A 25,565-nucleotide genomic window follows, 5' to 3' on the forward strand; every position below is an offset into this window, starting at 1 on the left:
TTATTCAAAAATGTATTACCATGCATTTTTTGGGTAATGCACAGCTGTGCATTTTGGATTGAAGAGAGAGTCTGATAAGACTTCATGAAAGTAATAAGGCAGAGGATCTCACAGCAATGATGGACAGAATAATAAAAAGTTCAAAGACCATATCAGAAAGGCAAAAGTGAGAGCAACATAGAGGAAAGATGAAATGGACAATAACATGTTAGGATACAAAGTTGTTGTGTCTGTGTAAAAAGGCCTTAATACATGTGATCTAGACTCCAACAAGATCTTTTTTGAAGGGATGGAGAAACAGTGGTGGGGAAAGAGAAGAGCATAAGTGATTATCCTAAAAGGTAAATAAGTTAGCCAATGTACAAAGGCTAGATTTTTCTATTGGAAAATGGTGAGAGAATGGAATTTACTGCTAGTGGCAATACGGAGCACATCATCTCTGAACAAATTTAAGGCGAGTATGATAAGTCAGTTGGGTGAACCTCTACAATGGTTCTTCTTAGTCTCATCAGAATGGCAACACAATAATACTGATAATAATAATATACAAATAGTTATACTATACTAAGTAAGCTAGAGGTTTACCTTTATCATCAAATCCATGTGTGATTTCATGACCTATAACAACTCCAATGCCTCCATAATTCAATGATCTGAAAGAGAAATAACCAGTGTCCAAATATATACATTAATACTTATTTAAAATTCAATTAAAATATAAGAATATTTTACTGCCAGTAGCAGATTTTGGAAGGGTGATGTGCATTTGCACAAACTGGGAGATGCAGCTGATTCTGCAAGGAGCTCTTATGGGATAATTATTAAAAGATATGTCATTACAGATTATGGATGAAAAAGTCCTCAAAGTTGTCCACAAGTCCCAGAAAACTTAATCATGCCAGAATTTCAACATTGCAATCAGAAAATTATTCTAATTATACAAATATGCAGCAGAAGAGTGGAGAATTATAGCATATTTCCAGTGTTCAAAAATGAGGACAACATGAAAAATAGCTTAATAGTAATTATATTGTATTGTAATTAAAGGATAAAATTTGTTATCTTGATCAACCATTCTAATCGATCAAGGGCCATTCACAATATTAACTGATTCTGCTCTGTGAATAAAAACCAGAAAATAATATCAGAAAAGAAAGAATATGAAAATGGGATAAGGAAGTGAGGAGGAAAGAAAAATGTAAAGCATTGAGCGACACAATACAAACCTAAGATAAAAGTTTTCAAAATAAAAAAAAAATCCTTTATTTTTCTGTTAGATCAATATGGTAGCAGGATGTTCAGTTATACTTCAATTAATTATACTATCATCTTTACACTCATCCATTTGACTCTAGTTCAATAGTCACAAGCTCACTGGGACAAGATCCTTTTTATGACAAGCCACTGAAACAATCTGTTAATGTGATCTCCCAGTCTAAACAAGTATTTTTTTTTTAAATGAACATCCTGCCTACAAAATTTGTAATGTTTTGTAATGCTACAAAACATTACAAACCTGTTGCACATTAGTACTATGTTTGGTAATGTTCCAGATACCTGCACTAGAGACAAAAATATGGTCTTTTCAAGTCCTTGATGCAAGACCCATCACCCTGCTAATAAATAGGGTGATGGTCTCATAATAACATTTAAAAGTTATCGACTATAAATTCAAACTGTAATTGATACAACAATAGAGCTTACACAAATGGAGGAATGTCGTGACATGCTGTTGCATGAACTAATGATAATCATCTGCATGAAATAATGATCACCATTATGACATAGGATGATAGTATTTAAATTCAATCAAGGTTGGGACAGGAGGATAGCCTTGTATATGGTCATCCTTAACTTGATCATTAATGACAATGTTATTTATGAGTGTCTGGCAGTGGTATGCTCCTCCTCTAATGTGATGGTGACTGCCTATCCAAAACATTCATTTCATACTATTTACATCCAGGAAATATGTTAATACTATTATAATTGCCAAGAAATTATATTTTTGCAGAAGTAGTCATAACTTCACAACTAAGATACTTGTACATAGAAGACGATGACTTCACATCAAATGCCTTAGCATCCCATAATGCAAAGCACACTTCCTTCTGGAAGTGTACAATGCTATGCATTAAGGGAGGGTCACTACCCAGACCAGTTTCAACCTGTACTGGTATCATTAGTGGGAGCCAGAACCATGAAGATACTGAGGCTGAATTAATGCAGAGGTCATGTATCTCATGTACAAGTATCAGAAAGGTGTATCATCTTAATTAAAATATTTTGGATCAGAGATAGTTGTAGAAAGTTTTTTCTCTTGGTTAGGATTAAATAAGAATATAATTTCTTGGCAAGTATACTTTTTTACAACTATCTCTGATCCAGAGTATTTTAATTATAAGGTGATGCATCTTTTTTTTTTTTTTTTTTTTTTTTTGCTGCTTATGAGCAAATCTACCAGTATTAAACTTATCTTTGCATACTTTCTCTCATGCTGAGCAGTATATTAACCAAAGGGTTTAATTTTGCTATCTCTTCTAAGAACATTGTAAAATTGGCATAATGAAAAATATAGACAAATGCTTATATAAAATTCCAAGGGCTTCTGCAGACACGATACTTATAAGAATGGCAGTCATTCTAATTAATTTAATTCCATACCTTCTTCTGTCAGAAACATCTGCTGAATTTAAGGCACCGAGGGATCTCCAAAACAAAGGGATCTCTAACATTTTATGTTGGAGATCCCTTGGAGATACTGAAAGCAGATAAACGAAATGCCACTGTAGTTCTGGATTTAAATGTGTACATAAACAAGATGAGATAACTGCTTAGTGATGTCAATACATTATTATATTACATAATAATCACTCCACATGGAGTATTCACAACAAAACAATCTAATTAAGGATCTTTGTAATTAGCTTAAGGAGATTAAAGAATAAATTACTTCAAAACATTCAGCCATCTCATATATCTATGGCTTACCTAAAACACACAAGGAGGGTGTTCCACTTAGACCTATTATGTATGCCGGGCATTCACCTACATATTAAGTTTGTAACTATTTATCTACCCTTCTGTCACCACAAGTGGGAAGAACATTACTGTACATACACATATACATACATATATCTTCAAGGCCCACCTTTCCTAATTGGGTTGTGGGGGCAACAGCTGCAAGAGGAACTTCCAATGGTCACGATCCTCTGCCAACAAGTTCAGGTGTTCTGGTGGGATTCCCAAACTTGTCCACCCAAGGTTTTGGACATAATCTATCCAGCGAGTCCTTGGCCTTCCACGTGTCTCCCACCCTCTGGCTTGGCAAAGAGGGCCTGCTGAGGGAGCCTCTCTTGTGGCATTCTGACCAGGTGCCCATACCAACGTAACTGTGATCTCTCAACATGGAGAAGCAGTGGTTGAGTACTGAGGGTTTCCCGAATTGCAGAGCTTCTGACTCTGTCGAGTCTTGTCAGTCCCACAACCCCTCGAAGGAACCTCATTTCAGCCGCTTGGATTCGTGTCTGCATTCTTTCGGTCATTACTCAACTCTCATGACCATAGGTGAGGATGGGGACATAGAACATTACTGTATATAAAAAAAAAATCTCTAAAGACTTCAGAAACAAAACGAGACATTAAATTGAATCCTACAGACATCATGATGTTTTCACGTTTACCAATATTCCAAGAGAAGACACCATACTAATCTTAGAGAATATTTTTCCAGAATTGTCAAACTCTTCAAACAATGCCTAGAAAACACTTTCTTCAGATTTCAAGAACCTCTACTATGAACAGGCATAAGGCCTAGTCATTGGTGCATTCATCTCACCAGATACGGCAAATATGTACATGGAAACTCTTTCTTTTAAGGTTACATGGTGATTAGCATTCATATTTATGAATTTAGGGACACAAAACACACGTGTTTGAAAGATTATTTTACTGATTAATAATAACTTGATGTTTTGATCCCTGTACTGAGGTCATCATCAGAAGGATACATGTGTATAAGAACCAAGCTACATGCTGTTGCACTCTATACAGGTAAATCACATCTACGTTGTTAACTAATCTTTTTTTCATAGTCTGCCCTCTAGTGATAAAAAACCGCACCAAAACTTGGTTCAAGCAGAAATTCAAGGAAGCATGTGAAATGCTCAAACATAATCTGAATAAAAATGATGGTCTAACCATTCCAAGAATGTGGAGGACCCATCTGCAACCTTCATAGCAACCACAAGGAAAAATTTCAATACAAGAAGTCTTGGTGAAGTGTTTTTTTTTTTTTTTTCCTGAACATTCAATAGCAACCTGTACTGTACAAATACAGAAGATAATCGTAATATAATAATATGAACTGTATAATTCCAGAAGAATCCTAGTACATGAGGACTTTGGCAGAGTTTATTGTAGTTTTTTTTATCACTAGAGGGCAGGCTAAGAAAAAAGATTAGTTAACAAAGTAGATGTAATTTACATGTATAGAGTGCAACAACATGTAGCTTGGTTCTTACACATGTATCCTTCTGATGATGACCTCAATACAGGGGTCAAAACGTCAAGTTATTTTAGTATTAATCAGTAAAATAATCTTTTCAACATGTGTGTTTTGTGTCCCTAAATTCATAAATATGAATGCACATGGAAATATTTGAACGAACAGCCATCAATATGTATCATAATAAATCTAGATGTGACTGAGGTATGTTAATGACATCTTCGTCATTTGGTCAGGCTCTGAAGAAACCCTCAACAATTTTACAGAACTCCTCACCAGCTTAAACACCAAAAAACCCAGTTAACAATAGAAGTTGAAAAAGATAGATCAATTCCATTCCTAGATGTTTTCATCTCAATAGAAAATCAAGGCAATCTTTCATTTGAAATCTACAGGAAAAAGCTGAACACTAGAAGGTATTGATATACTACATTACATACTGATCCTGCTCCAAAACGAGGCATCATCAAAACACTAAATGCCATTACAATATCAAGTGATTACAATGAAAGGCAAAAAAGAAATATCTTAAAGAGATACCCCTAAAAATGGATATAATCTTAAACCATCAATATGGTTTAATAACAGTGTAGTAGGAAAAGTTGTCAGTGTGTTACCCAGGTATGATGATGATGAGTTGCGACAGAGAGCCAAAATCATGAATAGTATGCTGGCAGAGCTGTGTGAGGAGAAGGGAGTGGAGTTTGTGGATGTATGGAATGTGTTTGAGGGAAGATTGGTTGCATTTAAATGACTTTAGAGTTGGGTGTGCTGGAGAAAGTGTTGCTGGATGAAAGTATAATGTGTGGAAGTAGAGTGTGATACATGCCAGAGATCAGAAGGAAGATATGAAGAGAAAAATCAGGAGAGTGGTATTGAAGAGATAGAAGTGCTTGGCAGTGGAAACAGTAGTAGTGTGTGAGAGAGGAAGAGAGAATGGGAATACAAGAGGAACAGGGAAACGGGGGGGGGGGGATATCGGGTGGACAGGGAGACATGGCATAGAGAGTGAATGTGTGTATGAAGATGGAGTATATTGCAATGTGGGTGGAGAAGTGGAGACTGAGCAAGTATATGTGGTAAGTGGTGATGAAGGTGATTTTGCAGGTGTAGTGGGGAAATCACAACCAGCATATGGCTTGGATAGGACTGGCTATAGACCTAAAAATGAACTGTTGTGTTTGTTTACAAATGCCAGAAGTATCAGAAATAAAGGGGATGAAATGATTTCAGTGCTTGAGTTTATTTGCCCCCAAATCATTGGAATAAGTGAAACATGGTTGAATGAAGATGATATCGTAACGGGAATAGAAATGGAAGGGTACAGTATTTTTCGTGAGGATAGAAAGGGCAGGAAGGGAGGGGGGAAGCATGATAGCAGGGGACTTAATTCCCCTGCTATCATTATGCTGATGATAGCAGGGGAATTAAGTCCACATAAGATAGACATGAAGGGGGAGAAATAGTGGCAATGGTTATGAGGCAGTGTGATGTAACGTAGAGGTTGAGAGGAAGACATATTTAGTTGAATGTTGCTATAGGCCTGGGAATGTGGAAGGTGGTGATGAAGAAATGTATAAACAACTTGGATTAATGAACAAAGGAAGGGTAATTATTATGGGTGATTTTAATTATGGTGGTATAGAGTGGAATGAAGAAATAGCATTTGGGAATAAGGAAAACGAATTTCTTGAGTTCTTGAGAGATAACTATCTCAGGCATCACATAAAGAAACGTACGAGAGGATCAAGAGTTCTAGATTTCATCAGATGATGTAATTGTTAGAGGGGGTTTCATATTTTCCTCCAGTTGGTGAACGTGATCATGAAGTACTCACCTATGTTGTGGCTAGTCATATGCAGACTTTTGTGAGGAAAGGATATATGTGGAATTATAAAGCTGGTGATTATGATAAGCTTAGGAGACAACTTCAAGCTATAGCATGGAACAAGGAGTTGAGTGGTAAGGAAATAAATGCTGCATGGGAACTTGCAAAGAAATACGTAACACCATCAATGTACGAATGTATCCCAAAGGCCAAAATGCTGAATAAGGTAGGTGTAAAATGGATGAATGTGGAGCTTAAGTATGAAATCTGGAAAAAGAAAGTACTTACTTTGGAGGAAGTACAAGATGAATAATGGTAATCGGTCACATGAAGAATATAAAGAACAAGCCAGGAGAGTGACTCAGTTAGTAAGGAAAACAAAAGTAGAGTATGAGCAGAAATTGGCAAATCAGGCTAAGAAAAACCCTAGAGAGTTTTTTAGATATGTGGCAAGTAGAAGAAGAATGATCATGGAAAGATGAAGTTAAGGGATGAAAGTAATAGAATGGTAACTGCTGCAGAAGACATTGTTGAGGTATTCAGCGATCAATTTATAAGGGTGTTTCATCTTGATCAGGGTGGAATCATGAGGAACTTAAGTGTAGAGGACATAGGAGAGGATAGCTTAATTGTGAGCAGGAGGTATTTGAGGAAATAAATAACCTTTATGTTAATAAGGTGATAGGATTTGATGACATATCACCACACATCTTAAGGGAATGCTCCAGGGAACGGGCAGTAGCACTGGCATGCCTGTTTAATAAGAGTTTTGCAACAGCACAGGTTCCAAGGGAGTGGAAGGAGTGTAAAATTGTTCCACTGCATAAAGGTGGTGATAAGGCTGTAGCTTCAAATTATAGGCCAGTCTGTATATCTGGAGTTGTGGTGAAGGTACTAGAGAGATTGGTGAGAAGTAGGATACAGAAATTGGTTGATAACAGCAGTCTTCTCTGTGGTTATCAGCATGAGTTTGTTAAAGGGTGATCATGTTTTACTAACTTATGTATTATAACAAGGTGACAAATACCTTGGACAAGGGAGATGCATATACAGTAGTGTACTTGGATTTTGCAAAGGCTTTTGACAGACTGCCACATGACAAGCTCTTAAATAAATTGAAACAGATGGGATTGGATAACAGACTTCTGTGTTGGATAGGTATCAGAAAGTTGTATATTTAGGTGCAGTATCTTGAAGGAGAAAGGTCACCAGTGGTGTGCCACAGGGGTCAGTTTTGGGGCCATTGTTGTTCAATTTGTATGTTAATGATATTGGGTTGGGTTCAACTAGTGATATCCAGCCGTTTGTGGATGATGCAAAACTGGGTAGAGCAATGCACAGTCAGGCTGATGTTAATGCCTTACAAGAGGGCTTGAATAGATTGCACAGAGGCCTTGATCAGGCCTTATATGGATAATTGTGCACAGATTTGGTCATTGGGTTTTCATGGTGACGAGGATATGTTGGAAAACGTCCAGAGAAGATTCACAAAGGTAGTCAGTGGTCTTTTGAAATGTGGAGTATGAGGACAGATAGAGAAAATGTAAGTTGCAGAGCCTTGTGAATAGAAGGAAGAGGGGGGGGATATGATTGAGACATATAAGCTGGTCAGGTGTTGTTATCAGGTAGACATGGAAGAGATTTTTCATAGAATGAGAGAGGGGAGTAGAACAAGAGGCCATTGCTGAAAACTGTATAAAGAGGGTGTGAGCAAAGGAGCAAGAAGCAGGTTCTTTGCATGGAGGGTGGATGTTGTGCATTGGCAGATTAGCTCAATAATGAGAGCCAAGCAATTATTATGGGGATTTCAGTAAACTAGAAACTGAATTTACACCATTACTAAGGAATAATTACCTGAAACAGCTTGTAATGAAGGAGATCCAGCATTTTATAGTGCTGGATGCTAACAGCATCAGAAGATGCTATCTTGGTTATGTATTCCTAACTTCTGATAATTTAAATGACCATTAATTTATGTTCTGGGAGAATGCTAATTACCTGAAACAACATCTGATGAAGGAAACTTAGTGTTTAACAGTGCTGGATGGTAATAGCATCAGAAGATGCATCCACAACTAAGGTAGCCACTCCACATTTGATCAATGAAATGACCATTAATTTATGTTCTGAGAGACCGCTAAACAAGTGGAGTTCTCAGTCAACAAGATGTATATGTGGAACTAAAAGATGATGGTAACGACAACTTAGAAGGCAGCTTGGAGTAGTATCACAGCATATGAAGCTACAAGGGAAGAATATCAGTAATATATTCCTTCAAGCAGTCTGATCCTGCTTGAAGGAAGCAGGATCAGACTGCATTCCCAGAGTCAGGAGAATACACGAAGTAGAAGTTATATGTATGATTTGCATCATAAAGCAAGACCTGCAAAAAAATAAAATAAATAAAAATTGTGGAGTGAATATAAAGAAAAGGTGATCATCATGCCAATGAGTAGTACAAAGTTCACACAAGAATAGTTACTAGCATGGTAAGGAGTGCTAAACCATGTTATGAAAGGAAATTAGATAAGCAGGCAAAATAAAATCTTAGAGTTTTTTCACTGTGTAAGAGTAAGAGGAAGAATAAATTTAATTAGTGCTGATGGTAAGAAATCCACAGAAGCAGAAGGAATAGTTGAGTTGTTAAGTGTGATCACTCTGCAAGGGTGGGTGTATTATTCTGGTGGAGATATTGCTGTTGCTGATGTGATTGACTGATGTAAGAATGGAGGAAGGCAAACTGGAGATGCCTAACATAATGAGAAATATCAGTTTGAGTACAGCAATCCAAATGGATGGAATTCAGCTTATGTGTTATGAGAATGTGCAAGAGAACTGGCAGCACCTCTGACCAAGCTGTTTAATTTCAGTCTAAGCTCTGGCAAAGGTTCCAAGGATATCTTGGAAATGGCTACACCATGATACTGGGACTTTGCAAAAGTGTTTAACAGAATACTATATTACATTAAAATGTAAAACTATAAACTGTTTCATAAGTTGCAGCAAATGTGAATGAATATGAAGCTGGTAATGTGGATGGGGGATGGTGACAGGTACCAGAGAGTAGTGTATGGTGGAGTAGATTCCAGAAGCAGGAAAATAACTAAAGGAGTGCCTCAAGGTTGTATACTAGGACCAATGCTGTTAATTTTGTATATTAGTGATACAGGAAATGATTTGAGGATGAGCATTCTTTTCTTTGCTGAAAATAGAAAACTAAGAAGGGCAATATTTAATAATGGTGGTGACGCAGCAAACCTGCACGATAAAATAAATTGATAGTGTGGGCAGAGGATAATAGCTATCAGTATAATGGATGGTTAGACACTTGGGAGTGAAAAGATTACATACTAGCATTATACAGATGGAAATGGATTGCAAGAAAATGATTGTTTGCACTCTGAGGGATAATGGTGGACAGAAGTTCAGAATGCATATTGCAAAAGTTGACAAAATAGTTCAAAGGGTTACTTGGATGTTGAAGAATATATTGACAAGTAGAGATAAGGAGGTTATAAGGAGATAGTGGAGAGGATCTGTAGACAAGTGATCAATGTGGTGACAGGTGTATGGAGTGCTTCCTATGAGCATAGATTGAAGGTGTGTGGAGTTGCAAAGTTTGGTTAAAAGGATAGGAAATAATAGAAAATTATAGGTTTAAAGGGGTTCTGTGAGACTGATACAAAAAACAATTTTCAATATATGAGTAAGGCGATAACTAGGGGGTGAACTCTGTAATCTGTGTAAGAGTGTAGTTAGTGAAGGTGTGAGGACTTGATTTCTTACTTGGAAAGTGGTGAATGACTGGAATGGATTGTCATAGGTAATGGTGAGTGCTCTGATAGTGAATGGGTTTAAATTATTTAATTTGCACTGCTCTCCCCAATTGGCCAACCTTCTTTCTGCCCATTCCTCCAAGCATGTGAAAACATGATCAGCTGTAATAATCATGATTTATATCGTTGAAAGTTTATTTTTCACTTGGTTAGAGTATAATAAAATTAGTTTAATCCTTTATCCAAGTGTGAGCAAACAAAGTTTGCACCTGAAAGTATCTGGGTAGTGGCCCTTCCCTTAATGCAAAACATTAGACATATCCACAAGGAGATGTGTTTTGCATTATAGGAGATACTGAGATAGGAGTGTTGGTATCTTGCTCCACCTTTGCAACGAGTTGCCCTAGTGTTGTACCACCTTACCCCAGTCCTGAAGATACTTTCAGGTGCAAACTTTGTTTGCTCACACTTGGATAAAGGATTAAACTAATTTTATCATGATTTATATCATGATTTCACTGTTTTACACTAATCTTATTGAACCAACTTCTCATCTTTCACCTTAATTGCATTTTTTTTTGTAACACTTGCTCACACTGTTTTTCCAGGAATACAACTCCAGCTTTCAACATACATATTCAACAGGATTTTTTTTTACTCTTGTTCACTTGCTCATAATACAAATAACGCTGTCAATTTATAGCTCTGTGGCCTCTTGTGGGCTGTTTTTTTTTATTATTTTTTATTTTTTTTTAAACTCTGGCCCATCTTCAGCTTAACACAATGAAAACCAAGAAGCCAAATTTTTGCTCAAGGTTCCAGATGAAGGCCTGTTTTATTTGCTAGTTTCTTCATTATCACAGCAGCAATGTACTTGGTAATTTTTGCAACTCTTGCAATATGTACATTTATAGATGACTCAGCATACACTCCTCTCCCCTGACTATTATCTCCATATGGTAAGGAATTCTTGGCTTTTATTTGTAAGTTTAAAAAAAAAATATGCAAAGAAGCTAACCATGTTTGAATTTCATTTTTTTTTTTAGTCCTTAAAAATGGTGAGTTCAGTATTTTGGCTATTCCATATTAAGAGAGAATCACGAATCTAAGAGAGATAAATGAGTTGGTTTAATTATTTAACTTTTATTAAGTTTATACTTACTTTGGAAAGTGCTGACTATAAAAGAGAGGCTGCAAAATACCTGCAGGAAATACAATATCATTTTTATTGGGATTATAAAAGGCATTTACCACTGCAGGTTCAGTTGTCCACCTAAAATGCAAAATTTCAAATACAAATCACTTTGTTTACTTTTTTAAAATAATTACATAAGCACAAAAGAATGTTTCAATATATGTCAACTGTAACAAGTAAGGCCTACTTATGTTATTAACATAAGTAGGCCTTAATCAGGAACAATATTACTTATGTTCCTGATTCCTACTTTGGTTACCATAGCATTGTGCTCGGCATGCAATATGAAAAAACATTCAGAAACTACAACCATCTTTAAGTAAGAAATTAATTAAAATAAATTTAGTTATTCAATATTCTGACATTAACATTAAGTTCATCATGCAAAATACATGAACACAAGCTAACTATATCTCCTGGCTGGAGAACACATAAATTTTATAATCATTATGTACTGGCTAGAGTGTATATATTTGTGGTCAGTCATAATCATAGTATGCTGCAAAGTGTAAGCTTCTGACAAATAATTTGTAAAATTAAAAAAAAGATAGAAATAAAAATAGGTATATAGTTTGATTCCCATATTCTACCACCATCCTTATGCAATAGCACTATCTTACCCTCATTCCACTCTCTGGGGAATCTTTCCTGTACCTAAAATTTCACTGAACAGGTAGGTCAATGGAGCTGTCAGGTCCTTAGCACATTCTCTTAAAATATGTAGCAAAGTCCCATCAAGTCTCACTCTTATTGACTTCCAGAGTACTTGGTATTCAAATCACATTCTCATGATAATCTTCTAAACTTTGAATCCTCCCCATCCCTCAGGTAATAACTATATTCTAGGATGAAATACTCCAATAAACTAATCATTAAAGAACTCATGTTATCTGCATTAGTCACTCAACCCCTGTTTCCATCTATCAGTCATTCTTCTGCAATCATTCTCCTCCTCCTACTGGCCACACAACCAAAAAAGTCTTTTCCTTGGATTGCAGAGCTAATATCTTCTCGTATTCCAGTTTTGTATTCCATACAATACCAGTCACTTTTCTGGCCTGAGTTTTAGATTCCTCATGCAAGTGCTCTCCACCTCTCTCTTTATACTTTTTTTATAACCTCTTTTTCATCTGCAGTTCCTGTTGGATTTTATTAGTCATCCATACTTTTCACTTATATGAAAATATTGCTTCACTAGCTCCCGTGCACAAGTAATATCTATCCATTTCAATTCTTCAATCCACAAATCTTTCTCAAGCTGATTGCTATGATTCTTATAATCACTCATAATCCCACATAAATTCCTTTTCCTTAATACTTCTGTATGCATATTCATCTTACAAGTCAAGACCTCTTAGACATTCTTGTCAACAGGATCAAGGTGGCCATATCAGTTACAATCAGCTTCTTAAAGGAATGACATATGAAAACGTTTGGGAACCTTGTTTATGTGTGTGTCAGCATGCATGTGCACATTTTTTATAAATTGGTAAATAAATGATAATAAATAATGCATAATATGATAATATAAATGATGATAATAAATGCATAATAAAGAAAATATAGCAAGCAGAGGTTGTTTACTGAATAACATACCTATCTTTATTAACAGGTTGCCTTAGCTTCATTAGGTTTTTAGAGGCTTCAAACTTAAACACATTGAGGATATTTACCAGAAACAGGTCATCATGAATGATTAGCTGCAAGAGTTAGTATAAATTTAATAAACTTCAAAAGCTGCAAAGCTTTGATTAAAAATCATATCATCAATATACTGTTTTTTGATGGTATAAAAGCACTTACTCCTTCAAACTCCTTTGATAACTCTGCTTGGTTAGTTAAAAGCTCTGGATAACCTATCCTTTCATTCATAGAATTGGCCTGTAATAAATAGCAAATCATAGAAGTAAATTTTCAATTTATTTATTATCTTGTCCAAATAGTAGAACGTCATTCTATTTTTAATGCAGAATTAAAATATGTTCGGGTCTTAAAATTCAGGAAGTAAGAAATATCAAGTATTTAGTCAACATTTTTTATAGATCATATTTATATTATATAGATCATAATTAATTACAGTCAGGTCTCCACATTTGTGTGATCTGTATTTGCGGATTCATGTTTTTGCGTTGATAGTCACAAATTCATGTGTTTTCAGTTTCACAGTGAGTATTAGGCTACTTGTACATAAAATATTACTGTCTTTATAGGAATACCCATGGATTTTAAATGAAGTGCATCTAGTGATGGATAAAAGTCTAAAAGGGCTAAGAAAGTATGGATTCTAGATAAATGTTGAGAAGGGCTAACATACATAGCTGTAGGCCTCATGTTTGGCATAAAAGAAAGTATGGTACAAAAGATGAGACAAGAAAGGCAATGCAAACTTGTGAAATTCTTACTGCTAAATATGCAGTTTATGTATGTGATAAAGTGATGTTACAAAGGAGAATGCACTGTTCATTTGGATCGAAGACCACCAAGAGAAAAGAGAAAAAGTTGCCTGTGAATATTCTTTAAAACAGATTTAAGAAACACCCCACGTACCAGCAGCACTGTGAAAAAACTTTCATTGACAGCAAGAGCTTGTTCCAGAAATTCAAGAGGCATTATTCACTCTGTAATGTAAAGATTACAGGTGAGTGTGCTTCAGCTGATCACAAGGCTGCTAAGGCCTATCCTGTGCAACTCAAAAAGCACATCAAGGAGAAGGGATATAAACCTGAACAGGTTTTCAATGTCGATGATACTACATTATTCTGAAAGAAGATGCTTCAGCACACCTATACATCATCTCGAACAGAAAAAGGCGGAACTGGAAGACTCGATGTCAGCCAACTCTACTTCTCTCCAGCCTCTGAAACCTATTACTGAATCCTGTAGTGAATACATTGGTGCACATTTTCTTATTCTTAACTATGAATGAAATTTTGATACATTTACTCATTATTGTAAAATACAATTAAAACATTTTAATAGATGTAAACATTTTCCTGTTAATTGGAAATGGTCGTATAAGTATTCAAACATACATAGAAAACATCTGGGCTATTTGGGAAAGAATATGGGTTATCGCAGAATTCAGGTTTCACAGTTTTCATTCCTGCAAATATGGAGACTCAACTGTACATACATAAAAACAAAATATTACTAATAAATATTACATAAATAAACAAAATATATTACAAAATATATTTAAGAGAGCTTATGTTGCAGCAACACAACTACTTTTTTTTTATGTTGCTCCTACCTACAAAAGGTTATTTGTAGGTAGGAGCAAATATGTAGCAAATTTGTAGGTATATAAAATATTATGTGACTGCGATATTCCTTATTTCGGTCAGACAGACAAATCTGTAGAAATGCGTATGGAAGAACACATGAGAGACATTACTTACAAGAGACAGTGAGCAAGTGCATTATCAAGTCATATCCTCTTCTCGGCTAATCCTAATGATGATAACCAAAGTCACAAAGTCTGCTGGGAAAAATCTACAAACATCTTCCGTTGCAGTGACGAAATAGAGAGAAAAATTGTGGAATCGAGAGAAATCATCTTCAATCCTGTTCATCTAAATAACAACTTAAGCTACAACCTCCCAGATAGTCATTCAGCTGTAATCATGTATTGGCGTTCACGTGATGCAGCAAGCACGCACTCTCCCAACAATGCAACAAATGAAAGAACAGCTTCAAATACAACTACAACATTTTAATGCTAATTATGTATAAAGACTGTCTATGTTGTTCATAGTCTTTTAACCCTCAATGTTTAGTGTTTTTTCTTTTATAATGTCACCTGAAGAAGGCTGTTACAGGCCGAAACTAGTAGTGTGTTTATATTAAAACCTTTTTAATTAAATCTCGGTTCTAGTCATTCAATTTTTTTTCATAAAACTATGTATGTTAACCGAGTCAATGATCATTCTGTCATATATATATATATATTTTTTTTGTATTCTTAATTTATTTTTTACATAGTCTAGCAAAAGACTAAAGCCACTTCAGGCCTCCAGTCAGCAGGGCAGTGGTCTTACACAGGACAATGAAATTCATCTCCCACCTAATTAGTTTATGGTTCTCCAATTTTTATTTTTTTTTAAAAAAAGGGACATCAAATGGGGTTAGAGATTTCTTATCACCATCATCAATCCCTGACACGTACCCTCAAGGGATGAACAGGATATCACAGTAATACATGAAAAATTTACATCATTACTAACTTCCTAACTACAATTTTCCTCCAAATCAGTCTGTTACCTGTCAAGACTCCAACATTATCAGATCTTATATGTCTGTTTTCTAAGGCACTTTTTACCATATCAATCCACCTTATCTTGGTCTTCCTCTGGTTCTTTTTCCTGCCAACCTTGCAGAGAACACCTGTTTTGCTAATCTTTCCTCTCCCATTCTGTTTAAGTGCCCATACCAATTGAGATTAGCTCTACTACACATTCCTGGATGCTAACAATGTCATGTTCTTCCCTAATATCCTCATTTTTAATATGATATTGTCATTGATGCTATCTATTAAAGCCCCTAATCTTTCTCAGGAATCTCATATCTGCAGTCTCTCTAGTCTTTGGTCAAGTGTTTTATTTCTAACCCAGCTCTCAGATCCATAAGTTAAAATTGGTTTGAACCCTGTATGGTATACAGCTAATTTAGTGTCTTGACTAATTTCTCTCTTATTCATATAAATTTATTCAGTTGACTTCCTACCATACCAGCTTTGTTGATTCTGTTGTCTATTTCCATATTTAATTTACCATCTTTACTAAAAATCGTGCCTAAGCGTAGCTGAAATGTTTTACTTGTTCTATAGGTTCTCCATTCACAATGCAGTTGATATTTTGAATACTATGCTTCTGCCTATTTTCATTGTCCTTCATACCATATCTATTACAACAGTTATTCAATTTAGTCAATGAATCTTGCAGACTTTTAGTGGATTTATTTAGAAGTATAACATCATCTGCATAAAGCAAAGAGCTGACATTAACATCTCCAATTTTATCAGATTTAATACCACTTTCCTATATAATGTGATTAAATATAGATAATGAATAAGAGAGGGGATAATGTACATACTTGTCTGACACCAGATTTAATGTTAAACCATCTTCCAGTACTTCCTTCAATTCTAACTGCTGACTTACAACTCAAATAAAGACTAACTATTGCTTGATATAATGCCCCACCGACACCATACAACTGTAACATTTTGAATATCTTCTCTCTTGGCACCTTGTCATATGCCTTTTCCAGATCTACAAAACTTAAATACAGATCTTTGTTATATTCCCATGATTCCTCAACTATTTGTCATAAAGTGAAAATCTGATCCTGATAGCCTCTAATTGGCCTGAATCCAGCTTGTTCTTTGCCAAACTTCTCTTCCACAATCCTTCTCAACTGTTTCAAAAGTATATTGGCATAAATCTTACTAGAAACACTTAGTAGAGAAATACCTCTGTAATTCTCACATTCAGTTTTATTTTCCCTTTTTATATATGGGTACTATGAGAGCTCTACTCTAATCTGGAATTCATCCCTCTGTCCAGGCCTTCTGAACTATGCAGTGCAGCCACTGTAAGACTTTTTTACCTCCATACTTGAGCAAGTCTGGTCGAATATCATCTACTCCAGCTACCTTTCCACGTTTTCAATTTTCAGGCTTTTGATGGCTTTTTCTACTTGAAGTATGGATATGTATTCCTGATTGCATGCCTGGTCAGTGTTCTTTTACCACTATGCTGTCACTGATTGTTTCATTGAGCAATTTTTTGAAGTAATTACTCCATATTTCAAGGATATCTTTTTCTCCAGTTTTCATGTCACCTTTATCATATCTAATTCCTTTTACAGCACCCTTTTTTTCCTCCATTTCTGAGCTTCTTCAATAACTTCCAGAATATCTTGCCACCTTGATATTTATTTTCTATGTTCTTACGAAAGTCTTCCCATGACTTTTGTTTAGCTAGTTTTACAGTGATTAGGTTTCTTACATTTGTCTCTATATTGTCTAAGGGTACAAGCTGACTTATTTGCCAGGAATTTTTATATGCTTACTTCTTTTCCTTCACTGCCTCTTTAACTTCCTGTGTCCGCCATGGAGTTCTGATTTTTCTATCCTTGCAGACGACCTCAACACATGCCTCTCAGAGCTTGCCAACGAACTTCCAAGCTTTGGTTCCTGTTCTCAAACTCTTTCATTTTTTCGTTTCAATAGTATTTGTGTATTTTAGTCTACAGTTCACATCTGAGAGCTGCTCAACTTTTATTTGTTTTAAAACTTTCTTATATGTTCTTCTTTTCGATGAAATTGAAATTCGATTTCATCGAAAGTGAAATTCAATTTTATCCTGCTCAAGACTAAATGGTGATCACTTCCAATTTCAAATCCTCTGTACACTCTGGTGTCCTGCATCAGGGAGAAAATATCACTATCAACAATAACATAATCAATGAGACTTTTCTTAATCCTTGCCTCTTCTCTCCATGTGGATTTGTGCACATTTTTATGTTGGAACATTGTGCTAGTAATAACCAGTCCATGTCCTGAGCAGACAGGACATTGACTAGTTATTACTGGTTATCCAACAGGAATTTGTCATTATTAAGCTTTGGTTTTTTCTTCAAATTTTTCCAAAATATTTTTATGTCTGACAATCATTTCCTACTCTGCTATTTAGATCCCCAACAAGGACCAACTTTTCATTTTTTATTGTGTCAGTTGCTTTCTCTAAAGTCTCAAAAAAATTCCTCCACTTCTACTTTAGTAGAACTTCTGTAGGACAATAGGCACAAATGAATCTCATTGTCCAGTTCCCCATCCTGATATTTGCCCACATCACTCTACTTGAAATTGCCTGCCATTCAAGAAGATTAGCCTCGTATTTAGTGTTGAATACCATGGCTACTCCTTCTTTTCTCTGATTTTCATTGCCTGTTTTTGTCTTTTTTTTGTTTCAGTCACCCCTATGTTGATCTGGTACTTATCCAATTCCTCAGCTAGCTCCATTTCTTTGCCATTCAGGCTTCTTTTGATAGTACCAATCTTGAACTCTTGTATGTTGAGTTGATGTGTGTTTTAGGATTTGTTCCAGTAGCTGACTTTTTGCTGTTCATCCTGGGTCCCTGGTGAAAACAGGCAATGCCCCAGCTGACAAGAAATTCTGTCATGTTACATTTTATATTGTAGTTTAAGCCGATAAGAATGCAATTTTTTTTGGATAAATCCCAAATTACCAGCCAATCCTCGTTTGTTCATCATCCAGGTAGATACCTAACATGGTGCACCACGAGAAGGTGAGGATTGGACATTAGGTCAAGAAGCCCTGGTCGGTTCTCCACATTCCTTTAAAGGCTATGTGGAGGTCTCCTATGAGTTATACAGCTTTGACCCTTAAGCACCCCAGAAATTTCCTAAAAAAATTATTTTCAACACCTAAAATTCAATATTTTGACTACAAAAACTGTTAATGCAAATTGGAACAAAATGAAGTACAGTTGACCCTTGAAGAACATGGGTCCACTTATATATGGATTTTAATGAATAAATATATCAGAAAATTTTTTTGAGATTTGTGACAATTTGAAAAACTTGCAGACCACATGGCTTAGAAATATAAAAGAAAATTAAGAAAAAGTTAGCTACATCATGAATGCATAAAATATATGTAGACACTAGTCTATTTTATCATTTACTACCATAAAGTATACACAAATCTATCATAAAAAGTTGAAATTTATCAAAACATATGCACACAAACACTTACAGACCATACATGATCATTTGCAGTTGAGAGAAATGTAGACAAACGTAAAGATGCAGTTTTAAATCATAACTGCATAAAATGAACTGTTATTATTTAGTTAAATTAATTAGTGTAAAATAAAATTTTTATAATGATTCATTCATTAGTGTATAGGCTAGGCTACCCCGAAGCAAATGTATCAATTGTATAAAGTTACCATAAAGCAATCATATTGCTGCTGCTTTGTTATCAATGCACGAATCGTTATACCCATAAATAAATATGAATAATTTCATTTTTGATGTCTCGTGTTAGTAATACATATAAAATCGACAGTGTTTTCTATCATATACGACAATATTGATGTGGGTACTGATAGACATACGATTCACTCATAAACACACAACGTAAACTTACGGTATCGATAAATACAGTACTGTAAATGTTTTTTAACTTCCTTATGATTTTCTTTAATAACATTTTCTTTTCTCTAGCTTACTTTATTGTATGAATATAATATATATACATCCATCCATATAAAGTGTGTGTTAATCAACTTTTTATGTTATCAGTAAGGCTTCTGGTCAACAGTAGGCTATTAGTAGTTCATTTTTTGGGGAGTCAAAAGTTATATGTTGATTTTTTAACACTGTGAGGGGGGGGGCACCCTTAGACCCTGCATTGTTCAAGGGTCAACTGTATTTAAAAAGTACCATTGTTTACCTTATGAGACAACAACGGTATTATCTTTGATGGACAGCACGGATTTGCTAAAAGGAGGTCATGTTTTAGTAATCTGCTTACTTATTACAATAAGGCGATGGCTTCCTTAGACAGAGGAGAGGGATACACAGTAGTATACTTAGATTTCGCAAAGGCTTTTGAGAGATTACTGCATGATAAGTTGATAGTCAAACTAGAGCGGATGGGGTTGGATATTAGATTAGTGCATTGGATCAGAGACTGGCTATTCTGATAAGTATCAACAAGTTGTGTATTGGGAGCAAGATCCTAGAAAAGGAAAGTCACTAGTGGTGTACCTCAGGGGTCTGTTTTATGGCCATTACTGTTTAACTTGTATTTTAAAGATGTTAGACAAGATTTGGATAGAGATATTCAGTTTGCAGATGATGCAAAGTGGGACGAACTATGAAGAGTAGAGAAGATGTTGTGGCCTTACAAGAAGATAAATAAATTGAGTGATTGGGAATGGGGATGCGAATTCAGTGTTGCAAAATGTAAGGTTTTAAAATTTGGGATGGAATGTAAAATTTATGCTTGGTGAGGATATATTGTTAAGAGGTAGAGAAAATAAGAGATTTTGGGGTGATAATGGATAAGGGTCTGAAATTAGGGGACACATTGCCAAAATTGTGTGGACAACACAAAGAATTCTGGGAATGATGCAGAAGACACTGCCTTGTAGAAGTAAGGAGATTCTTGTTCCATTGTATAAGGCTTTGATTAGATCACACATAAACTTCTGTGCACAGATTTGGACTGACTAAGGTAGTTTCTGATCTGATCTCTGGAATGTCAAATATGATGAAAGGTTAAGAAGATGCAATTTATAGCGTCTAGTGGATAGGAGGAAGAGGGGTGATATGATAGAGACCTACAAGTTGGTAAGGTTGTTATAGAATCAATGTTGGAGAGATTTTATTATTATTATTATTATGTGACACCTCCAGGGAGTCCAAAGACTCATCGAGGAAGAGTGTGCCAACAGCACTGAACGATTGAACCCCTTCCAACTACTAACCACACTCAAATTTGCTTAACTTTTCATGAGCCGTTAGTAGCAGAGGCTCTACGAATCAACCAACCTTTGCTGGCAAGTTTTTGCAGCAAACAGTGGGAGATCAGGGAGGAACCAGAGGTCATCCCTGGAAGCTGTATAAGGAGGGTGTGAGCAGAGGAGTGAGAAGCAGATTCTTTGCATGCAGAGTTATGAATGATTGGAATGACTCCTGAGAGTGTGGTGTCTGCTGAAAATTTGAGTGTGCTCAAGGCATGGTATGATGAGCTGTGTGTATGACAAAAGGACCTCCAGGATGAGTCCTTGACTCCATGTAGTCTTGGGATAATAATATATTAATGTGTGTGTGTGTGTGTAGCAGCTAATTAAGTAATAAATAAAATTGATAAATAATTAATAAAGCTCAAAATTAAGTTGGCATTAATTTTTATTTATTTATTTATTCATTTATTTTTTATTTAATTTAAAATAAAATACACAACAAGTACTTCAAAATTTACCCATTTGAAGCCCCAGAAGTTTCTGTTTCTTGGAATTTTGCTGATGTGGCTAATGCAGCTGGCTTCTTGTATACTTTTCAGAAGAATGCATCTTTTTTCATATTGTTTTTCTTTATGAATAAACTCATGAAAATCATTACTGATTTTATTGTGTCAATATGCAATCGATTTTTTTCCTTGCTTCATAATAAATTTACTGAAGAGAAAACTCTTTCTATTTGAAGTGATGGAACCAGGCAATGACAAAATAAATCCAAGCCTAACATTTTGATAACAGAAAGAAATCCATATATGACTTACAAGTTATTAGAATATAATCATACTCATTATTTCTAACAGTTGTTTGTTTTATGCTTTATATTTCACTTGGAAATCAGATATTGAAAAACAGGACACATTGGTAGCTAGGGTCGCTGGGACAATTTTTTGTAAAAACCAGACTGTTCTCTTCAAAACAGGATAGATGGGCACTCTAACTTAGTTATATTCATTCATGTGTTTTTACCTCCCTTTATTCACTAGGTCAATTTGCCTATACATTTTCTTGTAATCACTTTCCATATTCTAAGGAATATGGAAAGTGGTTACAAGAATGATTGGAATGACTCCTGAGAATTTGGTGTCTGCAGAGAATTTGAGTGTGTTCAAGGCATGGTATGATGAGCTGTGTGTATGACAAAAGGACCTCCAGGATGAGTTCTTGACTTTCCAAGGACTCATCCATATTCCAAGGAATATGGAATCACCAAATTCAACTAAATATATCACTCTATCCATCTACAATCACATTATTTTCCTCTTTTTGACCTCCTTATCTTAAGAAAAACATCACACACATCTCTATTCCTGTCAGAATATCATCCTCACCTTGCCATATCTCATTTATTCTGACAATTTCTAGGTGAATGAACTAAATCAATGCAACAATCCCCCTCCCCTTATTTCTGATACTCCTGGAACTGACAAACTTCAAGTTTCATTGTCCTCTGTTCCTCCCTTCATTTAAACAGTTCCTGAATTTGGGCCCTAGAACAGTGCCTTAACACTCTTGATAAATGTTTCTCCTGCATAACTGAATCAAAAGAAACCAAGCTTGAACTGACTGCTGATCAGCACCTTAACAATAATGTATCTGCTGCTAGCAAATTATGTAGCCTTACTGTGGTGAGAGTTTATAGTTTAATCAAGGCTGAAAGTGAAAAACAAAATACTGATATCATCAACTTTCCCTCAGAAAAGAGGAAATGCTAAAGGGCAATACTGTCAAGCTGAAAAATGCAATTTTGACTCTAGAGAAATTGTGACATCACTTCTTTAGGCCCATTAACAATCAAAAATATGGAATGAACTTCCCATAACTGGTAACAAGTTTGAAGGCATCTTCCCTATCTCACGTATGAGCTCAACCAGATCCTATCTTCACTCAGCTGTAGCAAGGTCATCAATTACATTAATATTTGTATGAGAAATGCTATAACAGTCAAATATCATGGAATATTAACTATGAAATGCATTAATAGTATGATCAATCAAGACATGAAAGTAAAGTTGGTGAAGCTGATGCATGAGATGAAGCAAGACTAAACAAACACATGTAATAACCACAGTAATAAGTTTTAATAAGTAAATATTTCATTCTAAGTATCTTAGGACATTGTCAGTACAGTTAATTCAAACAATACTAGGAATAACATACAGTTAGGGTCATGATTACAATGGAATCCCAATATGCGTGCATTAGCATGTTATAGAATTAAAACTTATTTGTGAAAATTGTCTGTGAAAATACTAGTGGTGGTGATGGGCAGTTAGATGCCGTTAGTGTAGTTGTGGTTCATCGTAGTTGGTAATTGAGTGGTGGAGATGGAGACTTGTAGAGTAGATGTCCTACCTCAATGAGTCTTTGGACTCCCTGGTGGTGTCATGTAATAAATAAAATGAAAATAAAAAATAAATGTTAATGATATTGAGAAAGGACTGAGTGGGAACATGAAGTTGTTTTCAAATGATACAAAGCTGCAAAGAATAATTTAGTACTCCAAACAGCTATTGTAGCTTGGAAGAGAACATGAATAGAATGGGTGAATAGGGAGTTGTCATCCAATGTTGCAAAGTATAACACTTTAAAATTCAGAAAGCAATGAAGGGATATATATATATATATGTGTATTCCTGAGCTTCTACTCGATTGTAATGGTACATTTTATTATTATTATTATTATTATCTCGGGCAACTCCAAGGAGTCGACAGACTCATCGAGGGAGGCCCTAACATCATGTCAAGAGCAACTATTCGACATTCACACAGTATCTATCATACCTCGCCTTGAACTCGTTCACAGTCATAGCACCCACAACAGACTCTGGCAACTTATTCCACTCATTCACCACTCTCCAAGTAAAAAACCTAGTTCTAACACCCCTGCTAACCACACTCTTGCCCAGCTTCCATGTATGGCCCCTAGTCCCCTCCCACCACCAATCCTATTCTCAAAAATATCTTATAGATTAATCCTATAGAAACCCTTCAGTAATTTGAATGTCTCAATCATATCACCCCTTTTCCACCTATCAACCAATTTTTGTAACCCACAAATCTTCAACCTGTTCTTATAAGGTTCATTCCACAGACCTGCTATCATCTAGTCTTGGTCACTCGTCTCTGGATCCTCTCCACCTCCTCCCCATCAAGAAGAAACCCTGGCGCCCATATCGGGGCACAGTAGTCTAGATGGGGTCTTATCAAGGCTCGATATAGAGGAACAATAACTTATTCGTCTCTGCTTGTTCAAGTATTTTTCAGCAACCAAGTGATTTGATGAGCTGTTTTGGCCACTTTTGCAATGTGTCCCCTAAACTTCAACTCCCTATCCACCAACACTCCCAAATCCTTGGCCTCATCAATCTCCTGGAGTACGGTTCCACCAATGTGATATACTGCTGCTAATCTTTTCACTCCAAAATGCATAACCTTACACTTTGCCACATTAAATTGACATCCATTTTCCCTAGCCTAGTCCTCCAAACTATCCAAATCATCCTGCAAAATTTTGACATCCTGTGCTCTCACAATTGCTCTACCCAGCTTTGCATCATCAGCAAACAAGTGAACACTTCCTCTCAGATCCTTTCCTATATCGTTAATGAACAAATTGAAAAGTAGTGGTCCAAGAACAGAACCCTGTAGCACACCACTAGTCACAAGCCATCTTTTGGACTCCACTCCTGAATAAACCACTCTCTGGTATCTCTCCATCAACCACCCTCCTATCCATCTCACCAACCCTATATCCATCCCCACTGCTCTAGTTTACTGATTAAAGTAACATGTGGTATCCTGTCAAAGTCCTTGGCAAGGTCCAGTAGAATCACTGTAAACCCATTACCCTTATCCAGTTCAGCCGTCACTGTGTTATAAAACGTGAGCAAGTTACTGGGGCATGATCTACCCTTCACAAAACCATATAGTCCCCCATACAGTATCCCATTTTCATCTATCCAGTCCTGTATTCTTCTCTTGACTAATTTCTCCAAGACCTTGACAACGATGCCTGATATGCTAATCGGTCGGTAATTTACAACATCAGTCTTGGAACCTCCTTTATGCAGTGGAACGATTTTCCCCTCTTTCCACCCCCCTCGGGATTAACCCAGACCAGAGACTCAAATTAAACAAAATGGTCGAGGGTACTGACAATTCTTTAGCCACTTCACGTACGACACGAGCTGGTATACCATCCAATCCCACAGATTTCTTGACATTGAGGTTTTGCAATAGACTACTCACCTCCACTTCATTCACCACAATTCCCATATAATCTATTGGTTCATTCATTTCTGCAATGTCACCACCTGGAAGATATATTCTTGCAAAATGCTCACTCAGTAATTCAACTATATCAGCTGAGTTGGTTACCTCCCTACCATCGGCATTCTTTAAAATCATTCTACCACATACATTTTTTCTTTTACTTGCAACATATCGAAAAAACTGTTTAGGATTCTCCTTAGCCTGCATGGCCAATGTTCTTTCATAATCCTTTTTTGCTTTTCTTACCACACTCGTTACCCTTCTGGCCTGCGCTTTATACTGTTCATGTGCCTGCAGGTCACCTTTCTCCTTAAATTCCCTCCATAGTTGTTTCTTTTTTTGCAGATCAAGCTTAATGGTGTTATTCATCCATTTAACCCCTACTTGATTTATTATTCGGACTCTAGGTATACAGTCAGCCATTGCTTC

At 35.9% G+C, this 25,565-nt stretch overlaps 1 protein-coding gene across 1 annotated transcript in view; it reads right to left on the bottom strand.

Annotated features, from left to right (window-relative positions):
• Nep1 (M13 family metallopeptidase neprilysin 1) overlaps positions 1-25,565 on the bottom strand; it is a 275,024-nt gene that overhangs the window by 85,696 nt on the left and 163,763 nt on the right. The window contains exons 10-13 of the mRNA XM_090394673.1: positions 13,110-13,187; positions 12,903-13,006; positions 11,274-11,384; positions 586-653 (exon numbers count right to left, since the gene is read on the bottom strand). Coding sequence (XP_090250799.1) covers positions 586-653; positions 11,274-11,384; positions 12,903-13,006; positions 13,110-13,187 — 361 coding nt within the window. The remainder of the gene's footprint in view (positions 1-585; positions 654-11,273; positions 11,385-12,902; positions 13,007-13,109; positions 13,188-25,565) is intronic.

Source organism: Typopeltis vanoorti, chromosome 6, assembly GCF_054136105.1.
Source record: "Typopeltis vanoorti isolate ZY-2024b chromosome 6, IOZ_Tvanoo_1.0, whole genome shotgun sequence".
NCBI lineage: Eukaryota > Metazoa > Arthropoda > Arachnida > Uropygi > Thelyphonidae > Typopeltis > Typopeltis vanoorti.